Here is a 20124-nt window from a genome sequence, read left to right on the forward strand (position 1 = left end):
AAGCACTGAGTACATGTAAGGTGTCATCACTGCTGTGGTGGTGGTGATTATTATTATTAATCAGGTCCGTTGATATCTTTTGAAAGGTAGATAAAGCTCAAAGAATAATTTCATTTTCCCTTCCTATGGTTTATTTTTCTTCTTCCTTTATCTGTGTTTTCTTTCTTGAATAGATCATTTTAACATCAGACTATCAGTTAAAGTAATTATATTTCTTTGGATATTTAGGAAAGGTGTGAAGCATACGAATAAGCTATAAAATAGAAACCATTTATGTTAACATGCAAAGAGCTGATGAAAGAGTGGAGAGAATGTGGAGCCCAGTGATTGTGAGGTAGAGAACCCCACTTCTTGAGAGAGGCTGGAGGGCGGGGCAGGAGAAAGGGAAGCAGAGCTCCAGGGTGGGGGGGGCACCTTTGGAACACACTAGGACTAGTGCCTCCCAACACTAAGCTACTAAATAAAAACCATGATTCTGGCCTTGAAGAAATAATGAACTTCAAGTAAAGAAAAACAGAGAGACCACAAAAGAGGAAACCTGTAGAAAAGGCAAGAATAGTGGAAAGGAGGCTGAAGAGGAGAGGAAAAGAGATTTAAAGATGTTTTCAAGTAAAAATATGAGAATATTATACAATAAACAATATAAAACAAAAAAGAGAGTAAGAATCAGATTTCAGACACAGTAGACTTGAGAGCTGGTGGAATTACTAACAGCAAAAGGCAGCAGAGAGGAGTCTGAAAGATGAGCTTTCTTTCCGTAATGCTGGTTTAAGGTGGCAGTAAGGTTCTCAGGAGTGGAAAGGGTCTAGTAGATAAGAGGCAAATTTGGAAGACACGCATCACCTAGAGCTGTTCCGTCCACTACAGTAGCCTCTAACCACATGTGGCTACTGAGCACTTGCCATTGTGGCTAGCCTGAACTGAATGCGCCGGAAGTATAAATACACACCAGACTTGGAAGATATCATACGAAAAAAAAGAATGTAAAATATCTCACTAGTATTTTTTTTTACATTATTACATGTTGAAATAATATTTGCATGGATTGGGTTAAATATATTATTAAAATTAATTTCACCTGTCTCTTTTTACTTTTTCATGTAACTACTAGAAAATTAAAAATTACATATGTGGCTTGCATTATATTTTCTACTGGACACTTGATATAGAGCAACGCTAGAGATGTATTAGGATCACATAAGAGGAAGAGAACTCTGAAGGGAATCACAGCCATCATTCTGAGAAGTCTCAATCAAAAACAGTCAGGTATGGGGGAAAGAACATACATCACCATAATAGTCAATATTTACTGAGCACTCTGAGTACTTTGCTAGACACGTTAAGTGCATCATCTCATTTGTTCCTCTGAACAACGTTATGAAATAATACTACAGTCTTCTTTTACAAAAGAAAAAACTGAACCTAAAGAAGTTAATCTGTCCAAGGTCACACAGCTAAATGCTGGTGTTGGGATTCAAACCCACGACTGACTCCAGACCTCAAGTTCTAAACTGCCACATCGTTGATTCCAGAACAACTGATACTTTGCAATTATTAAATTGTTAGATTTTACATGGTCATATTTAAACTAACATTTTATTCAAATGGTTCATTGTCAGAGTCAGTGATATACCAGTGACGTCCTAATTTGATTAAGAAAAGATACAAACGTGTGAGTTTGTAACTTTAGAATTATGATGAGTTACTGATCTTGGCCTGTTTTCACCACGCTGGACCTAACTAAGAGTTTCCAGTGCAACTTCTTGTCCTTTACCAATGTCTACTCCTAAAAACCCAAACCTGTCAAGTTAGATAGTACACATCTGACTATCAAACAGAAATGATCGTGGGCACAACCCTGGACAGCAGAGCCCTGTTTTCTGAATATAACTAGATATATGATATGCATCCACTTCAAATTTAAACACTCGCTTTCAAACTATGAAAGCACCTGAACCTCCCAAACTGTGATGAAATGTTCTGCAGGGAGCTGGATTAAATTCCAACCTTTTGTTGAAGAACCAAAAATTAAGCTTACCCAACCGGATACTTTAAAAATGGATTTGAAAATTCAAATTTTCAAACTCCTTGAAAATTCAACACTTTTGAAAACAAAAATGGCTTGATATTTTGACTGGACTCATAACATAGCAAAATCTCATACAAATATAAATTGGGATCAAAAGAAAGAGGTCTCTTTCATTTACGTTTGGTTGGTTGGTTTTAATTTCAAATACAAACTTGAATCTTTCTTTTCTTTTTACCTTTAATGTCTAACACCTATCTGGACAAAACAGTAATCACAGAACCACTGAACTTATACAATGATGGCTATAATTACGACATTTTCAGGAACTTGCCCATGTAAATTTTATAAAGCAGTTTGGCTCAAATTATGAAAACACACTTCCCCAGGCTTGAAACAAAGGATTGCCATCAATTTACACCATGGAATGGAAAAACAAAAGAGAATTTGAAGGCAAAATACTTGTTTTAGAATAAGACTAATTAGCAGACGTCGTGAGAGACGGTTCATGTTGGACATGGATCCAAGACGGTATCTCTCTCAACTGACCCACTAATTTATTTATGAATTTAAACTCCAACCCTTCCCACTCCCTGCCTCACTTTTTTTTCTTAAGTGAGATGACTTTGATTTGGACACATTTATAAAAATATCTCATCTGAAGACCCAAAGTTTCTGAAACACGCTTATCTATAGAGGTAGTATGATAATTGTATAGGGTAGAGCTTATAAGAGCTTGCCCTTTATTTTGGCTCTTTTAGGTTAATTCCCAGGACTCTTCCATCCAATTAGGGAGATATCCTTGGACTTGTTCCCTTGCTCATTGCAGTTCACAATAATTTGGAACAAAGAGTCAGACCCTGAAGGAGAGAGCTAGGTGGCCCTAAAAATGCCTAGTCCAACCAGGTGCCAAGGTGTCTAGAGCATGAAGTGATAAACCTGGGCATAAGAGATGGCCACCTATGCTCTTATCATTGAGGGCCACCAAATTGAGTCCCTCCTGTCCAAGAGTATCCCTCCTCTCAAACTTCACTTGAGATCCTCATTATTACTACTGTCAATTGGACAGATAATCCTTGTAGTTGCATTGCTGCTTCTCTTTAGCATGAAGTGTGCTGCTTTATTGGGTTACTTGTGTAAAAAATTTATTGAGCACCTACTATGCCAGGCACTGCTGTAGGTACTAGAAATACAGCAGTGAACCAAATGACAAAAATCTCAGCCCTACTGAAATTTACATTCTGGTGGGGAACACGTTCAATAAACAAGATAAATAAACAAAATAGTATGTTAAATATTAGATGCTGAAGAGAAAAAAAAAGCACTCAAGGGGAATATGAACTGTGGTGGGTGGGGTGGGAAAGACTGGAATTTTAAATAAAGTGGTCAGACAAAACTTCACATATAATCAGGTAGACAGTGTGCGCCGGAAAGGATAGAGAGCAAAATCTAGGGCTGATTAGTGTCAGGTGGAGTAGGGAAAAGAAGGAGATTAGCATATTTTAACAAGCCCTGAAGTGGAGAGGAAACCATATGGAAGGGAGGAGAGAAGCAAAGATAAAATATGGACCACTGAGGACAAACGCGGGCTTCCCATTTGGCCCAGGACTGCCTGGTCCTTTGAGCCTGGCACGACACACTTCTCTTTTTGTAGTCGCGGAACCTGGCTCTGATGCCAAAACTCTCAGGCAGTTCATCAGACAAGGGGACAGACGTACAGGGACACAGACACACACCCCTGTCTCTCTCTCCAGGAACAGAATTTAATGCGCGCAGAAGCGCTATGAATTCAGAGTCCAGTACCGGCCTGGGAAACGGGAGAGAGGAGTGGCTGGGAAGAACACACCCAAGGCCCCTCCATCCCGGGATACGGGTGGAAACCTGCCCCGACTCCGCTACGCACACCCGGCGAGGCGCGGGCAGGCACACGGACACACCCCCGGGCGCCAGGCACGGTGCAGGGCGGAGAGGAGGCATGAATTCAACCGTTAGACCCCCAAACCCGGCATTTCCCGAGGCGGGGTAGGGTCAACGCCACTCCCCAGCCCGCGCCGGCGGGCGGTGGGCGGCGGGGGAAGAATGGCCGCCGCGGGCGGAGGGGCCGTTCGTCGGCGTGCCCCGCCGGCCGCGTGCATGCAACAGGGGGCTGGACGCGAGCGGGCGCGCCGAGGGGCCGGGCGGACCGCGGACCGGACACAGCGGCCCCGGCGGGGGACCCCGGCCCGGCCCGCGCGCCCCTCGGGCCTGCGGGGGCCGGGCCCGCCGCCAGCGACGGGTTCCAGCGGTCGAACCCGCAGCCCCGCGCCGCCGCCCGCTCGGCCCCTTCCCGCCCGGTGCGTCGGTCGGGGACAGAAAGAAAGAGCAGCGGCGGCGCGCGGCCCCACTCACCATGATCCGCGGCGGCGACCCCGGCGGCCGGCGATGCGCTGTCCAGGGTACCCAGCGTCCCTCTGCCCCGCGCTCCCGCGGCGCCCGCTCCACTTACCCCCACCGACGCCCACGCCCGGCGCGCGCACGCCCGCCTCCCCGCCCCCTCGGGCTCGCGCCGCTCCCGCGCGGCGCTCCAAGCTCAGGGCCGTTTCGGGCGCCCGCCGCTCCCGCCCCCTCCCCTCGCCGGGGCCTCGTCGCCGTGTCGCGAGGAGGGCGGCGGGGGAGGGGCGGGGGCAGACGAGGCGGCGGCACGTGCGGCCTCGCGCGCCCCCTCCCGGGCGCCCGGCTTTTCCCGCGCGGCCGCGGCGCCCCCTGCCGGGAGGGCGGCGATTTGCAGGCCCAGCTGGCTCCCGCCGCGCGCTACGGCTCAGTGTTGGCAGAGCCTGGGCGAGGACCCGTCCACAGGGGCCTCTGTCTGTCGCCCCCGGAGGCTGCGACGGCTGCGGGATCTTGGGGAGGAGAAGGCTTCAGAGGGCCAGGGCACTGGTCCCAGCTTTTAGCTGGGCGCCCTGGCTTTCAAGCACATGTTAAAGCGAAAATAGCTCTTGCTCATGCAGGTTTGCGGGATGTGGGTGTTTTAGATTTGGGGATCAGTCGGGTTCCTTTTGGCATGAGGTCGGGGAGCATCAGTATGAGCAGGAGATTCCTTGTGTCACACGACGCTACCTCCAAAGGATCTTATTCCAGGGGCTTCTTAGCTAATGCCCTGAATGGTTAGTTTAACACTTAATTGTGAACAGAAAGTATGGGATCTTGGATCCTGGGCTTTTAATTTTTTGTTGCCCGTGTGAAAGATGTTGGGAAAGGTAGACTTAAGAGTGTTACATGATCTTTCCTCTATTTTAGCATTAAGAATGTGTGCTTGCTCCTTTATGTGGTTGATGTGGTAAACTAAAATGCAAGCCAAGGTAACCATGTTTATTGGAGTTGGGAACACCACATCGAGATGTGCATGGACATACACTTAGCACTCCACACCTGAAGTAATGCAGACGTATTTGCAGTTTTGTAAAGTAGCAGAGTGAATAACCATAGGTGCCAGGGCTAACTCTTAATTGTCATATAATCACCTAATATTTAGAGTTTCCTGTCGTTGGAGTGTTAAACATCAGGTACGTATTTGGTTATAAGGGGTGGATAACTTTAGACCATGAGCAGGTACGTATTTGTTAACCAAGTCTCATAAAATCTCACTAGCAGGGGGTCTGGAGTCAGCCCTGCCACATACTGGCTGTGTGATACTGGGTTAGTTACCTGACCTCTCTGTGCTCCTGTTTCCTGATCTATAAAATGGTGATAAAAATGGCAGTTACACTACATATTCTTGTCAGGATTACATTAATATGAGTAAAACACTAGAAAAAATGGAGCTAAAGTAATTATTGATGTTGCTATTGATCTGATGCCTGTGGGATTCAGAAAGTGATGTTCTATTTAATGCTGGCGTATTTTTATAAAAAGTGTCCATAGGGCCAAAACCAAATCAACAATTTGATGCCAGTTCTATTCATTCATTCACTTTGTTCATTTCACAAATATTTGAGTGCCTCGTACAGCAGGCACGGTGGTAAGAGCTGGGGAAACAATGAACAAATCCTGCTATTAGGAGTTTTCAGTATCTATGATGATCCATGTTATGACATCCAGAAGCTGGAAGGAAATTCACCCAATTATTCACCAAATATTAAGTGTTTTTCCCCCAGATAGCAGTACTATGGAATGATTTTTTTCTTTTTCTATTTTCTCTTCATTTTTCAGATTTTTTACATGTATTGTTTTATTTATATATATATAAATAAATTATTTAAATATATTATTTAAATATATATAAATAAATTATTTAAATATATATAAATAAATTATTTAAATATATTATTTAAATATATATAAATAAATATATATATATATAGGTGAGGAAGATTGTCCCTGAGCTTACATCTGCACCAATCCTCCTCTATTTTGTATGTGGGATGCCTCCACAGCATGGCTTGATGAGCCAGGTCCACCACGCCCAGGATCCCGGCCCACAAATCCCAGGGCCTTGGAAGCGGAGCAAGCAAACTTAACCACCGGGCCGGCCCCATTATTTTATATTTTTAAAGCCATAAAAATAGCTTCCACATTCCTGCGGTGTTGAACTATAAAAATACTGGATCTGAATTTCACTGTATCATTAATCTGATGCAGTAGAATGTGAATTCTTAATCTAGATAGTGATTCTAAGACATTATTGTGTGTAAATTGCACCTGAGGATTTAGTCAACTACAGACCTGGGACCCCTCCAGGTAGTCTCAGGCGCAGACAGGACTACGAACTTTTAATAAGCATCACAAATGATGCTGGTGCAGGCAGGTGGCCCATAGATCACTTTTTGAGAACGTTACGTCCATCATCTACTCAGGAAAAGCTTTAGTCCATTTCTCTAACAACATTAAGGGATAAAAGTGTGACAACTAGCCTCTAACACTCCACTGTTTGCTGGCAGGAATTGTACCATTGATGTCATCTGTTCCCTGCAAAGCACACCAGGTTAACACACATTAACTCTTAAACTTTGAATTAGCTCTATACTTCCCGCTACCATTTAGCCTGATAATCGTTATTTTACCTTTATTATCTAAAAACACACATCAACCCCCAGGGGCAGACAGAGGCCTAAAAAGTCCACTATATCTTATCTCTTCCTTAAAATATTATTTTTATGGCTTTCCTTCTCACTACAAGAAAGGCATGTTAATATGATAATAAGATTGCTTCCCTTTATGATTTGTTCTCTAGTATGGATCACACCAAACCTGGCATCTGCTTGTGTTTCTCAGCTGTAGGGCAAGCCTGTCCTGAGCATGTGTATCAGCTAAAGCCCCACAGTCACAGAATTAGAGCCTAATCGTGTGTTAGGTACTCACATGGGTGTTGTGCTATAGAAAGTAGTCATTAGCATAACCTAAGAATCTTAAACCTAGACATAGAGATCAGACTCTCTCTCTTTTATGTATATATATTTTATGTTTTACGGGTGAAGAAAGTCTATCTCAGAGAAGTTAGAGAAGGCCGACAACTAAGAGGTCACAGTACTAAAGCCTGATCTCCTGACCCCTGGGTCGGTGTTCTCAGGGTCATTGCTGCCTCCACAGTTCCAGCCTTCTAGGCCTCATCAAAATTATGAAGTAGGCAAATTTTGTCTTCTGTGAGTCTAATCTTGGGTGGTTTTCTTCTTCTGAAGCATCGCTTCTTTTGGCACTTAGCATCTTTTTATTTTATCCTGAGAAAAATACTCACTTATAATTTATTGTGATTTTAAATCAATCCACTGCTTTTCTCCAGAGTATTTGTATTCTTAGGCTAATAATAGAAACAGACTCGGGAAATCACATCCTTTCCTTGGCCATATACTCTGCCTTTGTGTAAAGAAAGCTCTGTACTCATGAATTTAGAAATGAAAAATATTAAGATGAAGAGTAAATCCAGACCCAAGTCACATTAGCACAACTGGTTACCCCAACAAATTTCGTGCATCTTTTACTCCATATTATCAAGGCTAAGGATTTATAATTATTTATCACAATAAATTATAAATTGACAAAGCAATATATGTATATATCGCTTATTTGGTTGGAATGGAGTAACACGTGGACAGTCATTACCCTGTATTAATCCAAGTAAAAAGAGATTTATGTTCATTAACTTAAAAATGTTTACTGAGTACTAAGTTCCAGCACAATGTTCTAAAGCAGGAGTTGGCAAACTACAGCCACAGGCCAAACCTGGCCAGCTGCCTGTTTTTATAGATAAAGTTTTCTTAGAACACAACCATGCCCATACGTTTACACATTGTCTATGGTGGCTTTCGCACTACGATGGCAGAGCTGAGTAGTTGTGACAGAAACTGTGTCGCAGCAAATCCTCGAATATCTACTGTTTGGCCCTTTACAAAGAAAGTGTGCCGATCCCTGTAGAGTCTAGATGTTGTGAATAAGCCCTGGAACAATATAGATAGATCCTTTTCTTTTAGGAAGCTTATATTTTGGTGGGAAGGAAGGAGACAATAAACAAAATAATTTTAGATAGAGAAGCATCGTGAAGACATAATATTATGGGAGAGAGTGACTTTGTTGGGAAGAGGCACTTTGGATAGGATGGTCAGCAAAGGCGTCTCTAAGTGGATGATATTTGAATTGAGATCTCAGTGGTGGAACAAGCCAACTATGGAGCCATGAGAACGTCTAGGGGAAATCCCTAGACGTTCTCATATGATGTCTACTGGTCACCTGCAGCCATCCCAGTTCAAGAAACCCTAGTGGGGCCATTACTGGGTACTCTTATGGCTGTTTGACTTTATCTTTTGTCTTTTTGTTATGTTCATTTTGAAGCATTCATTTACTTTACCGTTTTGTCTTTCATATATGCCATTTTAGTTAAATTGCATTTATTGATTTCCTTTTAATATTCTTTTTTAAGAATTCTTTTATAGGGCTGGCCCCGTGGCTTAGTGGTTAAGTGAGTGCACTTGGCAACTGGCGGCCCGGGTTCGGATCCCGGGCGCGCACCGACGCACCGCTTGTCCGGCCATGCTGAGGCCGTGTCCACATACAGCAACTAGAAGGATGTGCAACTATGACACACAACTATCTACTGGGGCTTTGGGGAAAAAAAGGAGGAGGATTGGCAATAGATGTTAACTCAGGGCCAGTCTTCCTCAGCAAAAAGAGGAGGATTAGCATGGATGTTAGCTCAGGGCTGATCTTCCTCGCAAACAAATAAATAAATAAATAAAAATAAAAGTTTTAAAAAAAAAAGAATTCTTTTATAAATGTCAAGTAGCACAGGCATAAAGTTGGCTAGCCTATTTCACAAGGAAGGTGAGATGTCACAGTCCCTCAGATGACCTGCAATAACCTTTCCAACCCACATGGGGGGGGGGCTGTTCCTTACTCAAGTGTACCCTCTGGGATTAACCCTAGGCAGTATTCCCCCAGCTTATTTTTGTTACAAACCTACTCCACACCTAACTTGAAACCTAGAAATCAACTGAGGAAAGAGAGAAATTGCTGATTAAAACCCAACCATTCAGGTCTCAAGGAGGGTCACATTGCATGCACCCCCCTTTTTCTTTCCCCCTTAAAAGTGTGTGAGTGTGTATGTCGAGGGGAGAGGGTGTGTAGCCACACATCCTTCTCTGCCAGAAATGCTCATGCCTGGAGAGAGAGAGGTAGACTAGAGACTAGGGCCTCATAATTAACCATTTCGAAGTTTATGATTTTCTGGCCCCACAGTAAAACTTGGTCAGAAATAGCTGATCTATAATAAACCATTTTTACAACATTATTGTAAATTATTGAGATGTTAGCAACCTGAACATAGGCGATGGTAGAATTTGCATGAACACATAAAGTGCAATGGACTCCTCCCCTGACTTTTTACCTTTCTTTGGACTGATTTGTCTTGCATATTCTTTCTATCCTCATCCACAAAAAAAGGCATTCAGTATTAAAACCATATATGCCAACAAAAAACTTTACTCACAAATTTTGTTGATTCCATCTAAATGAAAGTAAGGCATTTGAATGTTTTACGATAGGCTAATAAAAAATAGCTGGAAGAGTATAGTTTTATTAAAAATTAGCTAGTACATTATTATATTTGTTCTAATTGGTATTCAGTGAGTATATAGAATAACAGTCCCCAAAAAGTTAACATTTTATTACACCAGTGTATTGGTGAATGAGCCTAGAGGAAATAGAGATGAGGAACCTAAAGGAGGTTCAAGAGTTTGAAGAGCCTTTTGCTTGACACAGATTTCAACCTTGCATTTGTTGCTACCCATGCAACTTCTTCAACCTCTGGGAAACAGGCCAAAGGGATCCTGAAATAAATCCAGAAGTCATAGCAAGCAGCCTCAGCTTATAACCTCATCATTCTTTTAGCTCAAGTGTGGTATTTGCAGGTAACTATTAGTGTCTAACATAAACCATGCTAAATGCCTTACAACAGTAGCTCATTTAATCCTCACAACAGTCCTGTGACCATTGTACAGATGAGGAACCTGAGGCCCAAGGACGTTAAGTGCGCAGTGTCACATGGTCAGGCATGTTGGAAAGTGGGGAAGCCAGGATTCAATCTGAGGCCTGTTAGATTCTTTCTACAACACTGTGCTGTTTTGAATAATCCTGACTTTGAGAATCCTTATAAACTTGGCAGAGACACTCACATTCTGCAAGTCAGAAAAGAAGATGAAGTATGAGCCTTCTGGCAATCTAATTTTTTTTCAAAGCTATGAAAGTAGACAGAATAATAAGGAACCCCAATGCATCTATCATGCACCTTAAAAAATTATCTACTCATGGCCAATCTTGTTTTATCTATATCCCTACCTACTTCCCCCATTCTATTATTTTGAAGCAAATCCCAGATGTAATAGTTTATCTGTAAATATTTCAGTATCTATCACTAAAGATAAGAATTCTTTTAAAAAAACATGCATAGTCATAATACCATTACAATACCTTAAAAATTAACCATAATTTCTTGATGTCATTGATTATAGACATTGAGTGTACAAATTTCCGCAATTTGTCTTTTTTAACATTGCAATTGGTAATCTTGTAAGTCTCTTTCTTTTTTTTTTTTAATAATTTTATTTATTTATTTATTTATTTCCCCCCCAAAGCCCCAGTAGATAGTTGTATGTCATAGCTGCACATCCTTCTAGTTGCTGTATGTGGGACGCAGCCTCAGCATGGCTAGAGAAGCGGCCCGTCGATGCACGCCCGGGATCCAAACCCAGGCCGCCAGCATCAGAGCACGAGCACTTAACTGCTAGGCCACGGGGCCGGCCCTTGTAAGTCTCTTTCAATCTCTACTTCCCCTCTCTAACTCTTTTTTTTTTTTTTTGAGGAAGATTAGTGCTAGGCTAACATCTGATGCCAGTCCTCCTCTTTTTGCTGAGGAAGATTGGCCCTGGCCTAACATCAGTGCCCATCTTCCTCTACTTTATATGGGACGCTGCCACAGCATGGCTTGACAAGCGGTGCATCGGTCCACGCCCAGGATCTGATCCTGCAAACCCCGGGCCACCGAAGTGGAGCGTGTGAACTTAACTGCTACGCCACTGGGCCAGGCCCCCCTCTCTATCTCTTTTTATTTTCTTGCAATTTATTTGTGTATACCGTAGAATTTCCCCCAGTCTGGATTTTGTTGATGGCGTCCCCAGAGTACAGTTTAACATGTGCTTCTGACCTCTGTTTTTGTAAACTGATAACTGTAACTAGCTCTAGAGGCTTGATCGGATTCTGGTTAGAATTTTTTTGACAAGAATACTTCATTGGGGTAGTATATGTTTCCCTCAGGAGGCACATAATATCTGATTGTCACTCTTTTTGTGATGTTTAGGCATCAGTTGATGCTCACTACCTACATCCAGTGATTCATTAGGGGCTGCAAAAATGTGATATTCTACCTCTATCATTCCTTCGTCAGTTATTAGCTAGAGTACTTCCAGAGACTTCCCCTTATATACTGTTTGGTTACCTGGTAAACTTCATATAGAAAATACAGGCTAAATGATAGTTTTAAAATGAAGAATTGGTTCACTAGCAATGTAAAGATTTAGAGAGTTCAAAATTTAGATATGAAAATAAGAATAAATAACATTTGGAAATACTTGTGCCAGCTGCCAATACCAACAATGCCACATTAACTGTTGTTGCCCAACTTGGCTTTTTTACATCTACCATATTTTATCTGAAAATAGAGTGACTTTCAAAGAATTTTTTTTAATTTATATAAGCTCTGAAAAGGAAAAAAAATGAACACAGGGCTTTGTGTAATTGGTCCTTTTCAAGGGAATAGGTCAGAACTCAGGAGAATGAGTCATGAAGAATTTTTTGAGTAAAATATTACTTGGTTCTCACATTAAACTAGTTGGATAGAAAGGTACATGTGACAATAATTTTGATATACCCTGTCACCAGTCTATAACTAGTTCTGTTAAAGGTAAATTGTAATTAATTTCGTTCTACAAATACTTCACCTTACGTCAGAATTTGACTTAAAATGTTAATTCCAACTGTCTGATAGTTTCTGTCACATAGTAGACATTCAATTAATATTTAAGACAGACCTCTCCTTTACTCCATGCTACCTAAAGTTTCTGTGACATTCTAATGAGAATCTCATTAGATTCAAAGGTCTTTGAAAAGTATATTATTAGCTGGTGGGAATGTAGTCCCTGAACAAATGCTAATTTAGTGATATCATTTATATTAACGATATCTTGAAAAAATGTGGTCATTACACTTTCAAAGGCTGCACCATGCTACAAATGAGGTGTTTACAAAAAAGTTGGGAGACCTGGTTCCAGCTATCATCTATTAAGCATGATGTTTGCATTAGGAGTTTGAATTTCATAGGTTCTAGCATTATCTCCACATTTCTGATAGGGGCGTTAAACATGGTACCAGCAGCGAAAAACCCCACCATTAGTGCCCATGGGGCCTGTTGAATTCTAGTAGTAGCTGCAATTTGGTGAACTAGAAGTTCACTTCTAAGAAACTTACATGTGTTAGGGCATGAGAGAAGGTTAGCTAGCAAGTGTGCGGCCACATAACTTATTTCTTATTGCCAATGAAAGAAGTAGAATTTAGCTCCTTTGCATTTTTCTCTATTTTTTGTCCTTAAAAGAACACATACTGAAATTCCTATGTACCTATCCTGATCACCTTCCCTGTAGTGAAATTGAATGAAGCATGGTGATGCTTCCAATGGAATTTGTGCTCACCTGCTCTTTTACAAAGGTCTGTAGCTTTAAAAGGCAATATACCAATAGCTAGAATTCCTGCAACAATTTATAGTCCATCATTTCTGGTTAACTGAAGTCACTAAATTCCTGAACTTTCATATGCAGTAGTCATTAAGGACCCCACATTGGGAGGATGGCCTCCTTCACCATGCAACTTTGGACTCACCCTGCTCCTCCAACCCTCACTCCAACTCCAAACTCTACCAGCAAGTACTGCATAGCTTTGGACCTTGCTAAATGAACTTCTGCTGCTGACTCTACATAATTTTATCATCCAGACTAAGCTGTGTTCAGTAGCTAGACTATGTCTTGGAACTTGAGCGTGCTCTCTCATAATAGTACTCAGAGCATACAAATAAATACAAAGGCCTGTCCATCTTTTGAATTCCTTAAACAGTTTTAAACTGATATCCTTTGGAACTGGCTGAGGAACAAGTCAATAGCCTTTACTCCACTTCAGGAAAAAGAAAAACAAATAGAAAACAACATCAACATGTTTCAATGAGACTAGTTAAGATTCTACCAGAAGATAGGTTGCAAATTAAAATTTAAAATATGAAATAATAGAGACCAAGGGAGAAGTACATAATCTCAGAGACCTCTAAAGATCGTCTAAAAAGTCTTCGTGAAAACAAGGTAATAACTACTTTTAATTCTTTGCTCCTTTCTGCAAATGAGGAGAGCTGAGGAAATAAACTGTTAGCAATGAAACAAAGCAGAAACTCCAACTTGTAGCCAAGTTGTCGTAGTGGAGTGGTCTTCTCAGACACGTCTTTGTTGGGGTCATTAATGGATGTTTGCACTCGGTTTAGTAGTAGTATCTTGAACTCACTGATACTGAGTATCAAAAGCCTAACAGAGAGGAATTTTTTTTATGGGAATTTGTCATTTTTGCAGTCTTGTCTAAATAGTCTAAATCTATCCCTGCATTAAGCCAAATCTTTAGAAAGCTGAGGATGGGAGCTGGGCCCCTGGCGTAGCAGTTAAGTGCACGCGCTCTGCTGCTGGCGACCCGGGTTCGGATCCTGGGCACGCACTGAGGCACCGCTTCCCAGGCCGTGCTGTGGCGGCGTCCCATATGAAGTGGAGGAAGATGGGCACAGATGTTAGCCCAGGGCCAGTCTTCCTCAGCAAAAAGAGGAAGATTGGCATGGATGTTAGCTCAGGGCTGATCTTCCTCACACACACAAAAAAAAGAAAGCTGAGGATGTGGACCAAATCAAATTGGCCCCACTAAATTGTTTCGCTGAAATGAACTTTGCATGATACCATCATTTTTTTAAGAAATACCATAAGAGATGTTAGCTCAGGGCTGGTCTTCCTCAGCAAAAAAAGAGGAGGATTGGCATGGATATTAGTTCAGCGCTGATCTTCCTCACACACACACAAAAAAATGCCATAAGAAGCAGCTCTATGAAATATTTTATTGTGTTTATCTTAACTTTTTTCATTATTTCCCCTACTTGAAGGGACCAGAGATACTTACAACTTTTTTAAATCTGGCTTTAGTATATATGTTTGTACTAGAATAATTTTCACTTGTTCTAGTTACTAGAACAATCATCAAAATAAATTCTAAAGAGTTAGTCAAGTAGCAAATACTTTCAGAAAGGCCAAAGCTCTTTCATTCATCCATTAAATAGGTTTTTCTGAGCATTTTCATGTGTGCATTTGCCACCAGCATCCCTTCTTCAGTAAAGAGTCTCTGTAAATCTTCTGCCCATTTTTTATTGGGTGGGTTGTTTTCTTATTGTTGGGTTTTAAGAATTCTTCATATACTCTGTATATAAGTCCTTTATCAGATATTCATAGTGCAAATATTTTCTTCTAGTCTATGGCTTGTTTTTTCTTTATAAGAAATATTTGCTTTCCCAAGGTCACAAAGATTTCTCTAGAGAAATTTTATAGTGTTGTGTTTTACATTTAGGTCTATGTGATTCATTTTTGGTTAGTTTTTGTATTTGGTATAAGGGATGAGGCAAAGTTCTTTATTTTTTTTCTGTATATGGATGTCCAATTGTTCCAGCACCATTTGTTGAAAAGACTATCATTTTTCTTTTGAGTTGGCTTGGCAGCTTGTCAAAAATCAATTGACCATATGTTTGTGGGTCTATTTCTGGCTTCCTATTTGGTTCCATTGATCTATGTGTCTGTCTTTTCACCAATACCACACTGTCTCGATTACTGTTTCTTTAGAGTAAGTCTTGAAGTCAAATTTTGTAAGTTTCCCACTCTCTTTTTCAAAATTGTTTTGGCTATTCTAGCTCCTTTTCTTTCCCATATAAATTTTAGAATCAACTGTCAACATTCCACAATAATTCTTGTGGAAAGTTTGATTGGGATTGTGTTGAATCTATAGATCAATTTGGGGAGAATTGACATCTTAATAATATTGAGTTTTCCACTCCATGAACTAGTATTTCTTTCCATTTAATTAGATCTTCTTTGTCTTCTTTCATCACTGTTTCATAGTTTTAAGCATATCTTGCATATATTTCATTAGATTTACACCAAAGTATTTAATGATTTTTGGTGCTACTGTAAATGATTTAAAAAAATTTTTCAATTTATGATTGTTTGTTGCATAGTATGTAGAATGACCATTGATTTTTGTACATTGACATTGTATCTTGTGACCTTGCTAAACTTATTTATTAGTTCTTTTTTGTAGATTCTTTGAGATTTTCTACATATACAATCATGTCATCTGTGAACAGAGACAGTTATATTTCTTCCTTTCCCATCTGTATGCCTTTTATTTCCTTTTCCTGATTCATTATACTGACCAGAACCTCCAATAGGATGTTGAATAGGAGTATGAGAGCAGACATCCATTCCTCGTTCCTGATATCAGGGGTAAAGCTTTCAGTCTTTCACTATTAAATGTGATGATGGTTGCAGAAATTTTTTTGTAGATGTCCTTTATCAGGTTGAGGAAATTTCCTCTTTTCCTAGTTTGCTGAGAGTTTTTTTAAAATAATAATTATTATAAATAATATTAAATTATTATAATAATTAATATAATATATAATATTATTATAAATATTATAAATGGATGTTGAATTTGGTAAAATGCTTTTTTGCAATGTTTCTTGAGATAATCATGTTTTTTTCTTCTTTAGTCTATTGATGTGGTAAATTGCATTGACTAATTTTTGAATGTTGAATTAACCTTTCGTTTCCTAGATAAAGCTCACTTGGTCACAGTGTATTATCATTCTTATGCATGGCTGAATTCCATTTGCAAATATTTTGTTGAGAATTTTTTTGCATTTGTGTTCTTAAGAGTTATTATTCTATTGTTTCCTTATAATGTTTTTTGACTGGTTTTGGTATCAGGATAAAGCTGGCCTCAATAAATGAGTTGGAAGTCCTCCCTCCTCTTTTATTTTCTGGAGGGGCTTGTGTAGAACTGGTGCTATTTATTCTTTACCATGTCTTGTAGTACATACCATTAAGCTCATCTGAGCCAGAAATTTCTTAGAAAAATTTAAAATATGAATTCAATTTCTTTAATAAACATAGGACTATTCAGGTCATATATTCTTTTTGAGTGAACTTTGGTAATTTGTGTCTTTCAAAGAATTTGTCCATTTTATCTAAATTGTCAAATCTGTGGGCATAATGTTGTACATCACATTCACTTATTGTCCTTTAAATGTCTGCAGGATCTGTAGTAATTTTCCCTCTTTTATTCTAATATTGGTAATTTGAATCCTCTCTTATATCCATGGTCAGTCTTGCTAAAGGTTTATCATTTTTATTGATCTTTTCAAAGAATCAGCTTTTGGTTTCATTGTTTCCTCTATTTTTGTTTTTTTTTTTTACTGTTCAATTTCATTGAATTCTGCTCTTCCTTTGTTATTTTCTTTCTTCTCTTGCTTTGGGTTAGTTTATTTTTCTTTTTCCAATTTTTTAAGGTGGAAGCAGATTATTGACTTAAGATTTTCTTCTTTTCTAATGTAAGCATATAATGCTATAATTTTTTCTCTAAGCATTGCTTTAGCTACATCCCACACATTTTGATATGTTGTGATTTCATTTTTATTCAATTCAAAATATTTTCTCCTTTCCCTGTGACTTCCTCTTTTACTCATGTGTTATTTAGTAATTTTTTATGCACAAAGATTTGGGGATTTTCCTGATATCTCTTTGTTATGAATTTATAGTTTAATTCTGTTATAGTTAGAAAACGTACTTTGTATGACTTTACTTCTTTTAAATTTGTGGAAGCATTTAAGAATATGAATCTATTCATTTAGCCTAGAATATGGCCTATCTTGGTGAATATTCCATGTGTACTTGAAAAGAATGTGTCTTCTGCTGTTATTGGGTGCAATGTTGGTTTCAGCCAACGTCAGCTAAGTCAAGTTGGCTCATGGTATGTGGTCTTTTATATACTTAGGTTGCCCTAATCTTTAACTAATTACAGTCTACCTTCAAATAATATTACACTGCTTCTCATAAGGTATAAGATGTTATGACTGTATATTTCCAATTCCCAGCTTCTATCTTTTGCGTGGCATACATTTTTCTTTTATATATGCTATAATTCTACAATTCATTGCTACTATGTTTGCTTTAGATAATCAATTATATTTTAGAGCAGTTAAAAACAAAATGTCTTTTATATTCTACTTGCAGTTTAACCATTTCTGAAAATCTTCATTTCTTTGTATAGATTCAAGTTTCTGTCTAGCATCATATTCCTCTGCCCGTAGAATTTCCTTGATTTTTTCTTGTGGTATAGGTCCTTTGATAATTAATTCTCTTGTGTTTTTTTTTTTTTTTTTGGCTGGTATTTACATGACGTTTTAAATATTTTACCTGAGATGGGTGTCTAAAGATGAATGCCATCAATTTCTTTTTCTCCATAAGCACATTAAGAGGTGAAATCTATTTCCCCTCCTCATAAACCTGGGATGCTCTTATGACTTGCTGTGATCAATGAATATGGCAGAAGTAATCACCAGCCAGTTCTGAGTCTAGCCTATAAGAGGACTGGCAGCTTCCGCATTTGCTTGAGGAGACCAGCCACCTGGATGTAAAGAAGCTCACGCACACTACTGATTTATGAGATACTGTGTGATGAGAAAAAAGCAACACGGAGGAAGAGCAGGCACCAGACATCTAAGTGAAGCCATCTTGGGCCTTCCATCCCAGCTCAGCTATCTGCTAAATTCAATTGACAGAGTGACCTCAGCCGATTCCACACAGAGCAGAAGAGCCACCCATCTTTTCCCTGCCCAGATTCCCAGCTCCATCACATGGTGATAATAAAAGTCAGACAGATGTTAAGTCCACTTAAAAAATGTGTTTACATTCTTGACAAACAGTCCACTCCCTTGTTGCTTGCACCAGATAGAACTGCTTCCCCCTCTGCTGATAAGCCACTGAATAAGAGTGAAAACCCTAAAATTACGTAGCACTAGTTCCCCTACTTTCTTGTAATTCAGGATTATTAGGTGTCTCCTAGCTGATTGCATGGACTAGCAATAGTAATTTTTCTATGTACAGTCAACTAACAGAGTTTCATTAAATACAATTTACATCTCCTCATTGGTTGCACTCACCAAGTTCAGATATTAAGGATCTACTAGCATTTTATTCAGTTGAAAAAAAAATCTTGCATTTTTTTCTTCATTCAAATTTTAAAGTGTTTTGTGGCAGAAGAGAGGTTTCATTCTTCACTGAAACTGAGTAATGCTCTTTGGCTGCAAGCCTTCAGCTGGTTATGCACACAAAGGGCTAGAGCATTGTGTCTGGGCTTAGCAAGATGACGCTCTCTTGTGAGATGGAATCAGAAGCCTGCCATTCAGCCTTAGGAGAAAACAGAACTGGCTGTGACCATGAGTCAATTAATGTGACTATCTAGGAATTTTCAATATTTTTATTTACTTCCTCTAGCTTCCTCTTAAGGAAGGTTTCAAGAGAAAGCTACTCATGATGGACCTGAAAAAGCATATTAGCCTGCATGCCTCACTCACTTGCATCCATTCTATGGAATGACAGAAATGTCTTCTTCGGGCTATGACTGGTGGATAATGAAGAGAAATATGACTTCCTGACATACATACAAAAATAAAATACCTGCTATCAGGCAGTTTTTATCAAGGATATGAAAGATCCAGTCATCGTACTTCAGATGGAATAAATAAGGGCTTTTTTGTTACTGACCAATAGGTATCATTATTCATGTCCACTTATTGCCCCAGTTGCTGAGAGTGTTGGCTTCAGATAGCCGAGTGTATTTCTGGACTTACTCCAGGCTGGAGAGTCTTGCTGCCTTGCTCAAAGGTTACACCCCTCTTTTGCCCAGGTTATGCCCACATCCAGCGACTGGTTACGAGAGGATGGAAAGGTCCAGTTCCTTGACCTAATTCAGGATGACTCTGAAGGCCATCCCACCCCCAGAGCACCCCATAGGATCGAATGAGTCCTCCTCCCACTGCCTCGTCCTGCTTCCTTTGTTCCCTCACAGATGCTGATCCCAAGAGTGCTCCCCGGGAAATTTTCTCTATCTCCCCTGCTTCCCAGGGGGAAACCAACCCATGACAGATATGTTCAAGTAGCTGAATATTTATGGAAAACTCCGAAATTTCAAATGAATGGAACTGCCATGTACCCCTTACCCAGCTTTAACAACTATCAACTGACAGCCAATTTTGTTTCATCTAAACCCTCATTCACTTCCCCTAATCCCACCCTAGCTTATTTTGAAGCAAATCCCAGATATCATAAATTTTAATGTGTGAGTATATCAAGATGTATCTCTAAAAGATAAGGATACTTCTTTTTAAAAACCATAACTGCAATACCAGTATCATATCTTTAAAAATTAACAACAATTCCTTCATACCAACAAAGTCA

The 20124-nt window shown here is 39.8% G+C and overlaps 1 protein-coding gene across 2 annotated transcripts in view; it reads right to left on the minus strand.

The window, feature by feature from the left end:
* The window catches only part of ELOVL2 (ELOVL fatty acid elongase 2), a 54833-nt gene extending 50318 nt beyond the window's left edge, over positions 1 to 4515 (minus strand). For both annotated transcript variants that reach the window (XM_087437999.1, XM_087437998.1), the window contains exon 1: positions 4415 to 4515. Coding sequence is in view for 1 of the 2 variants with exons in the window: in XM_087437998.1 (XP_087294124.1) it covers positions 4415 to 4417 (3 nt within the window). In the remaining variant the exon portion in view is untranslated. The remainder of the gene's footprint in view (positions 1 to 4414) is intronic.
* Positions 4516 to 20124: the final 15609 nt, after the last annotated feature.

This window comes from Ceratotherium simum, chromosome 13, assembly GCF_057802395.1.
Source record: "Ceratotherium simum simum isolate JZ-2026a chromosome 13, ASM5780239v1, whole genome shotgun sequence".
Classification (NCBI taxonomy): Eukaryota; Metazoa; Chordata; class Mammalia; order Perissodactyla; family Rhinocerotidae; genus Ceratotherium; species Ceratotherium simum.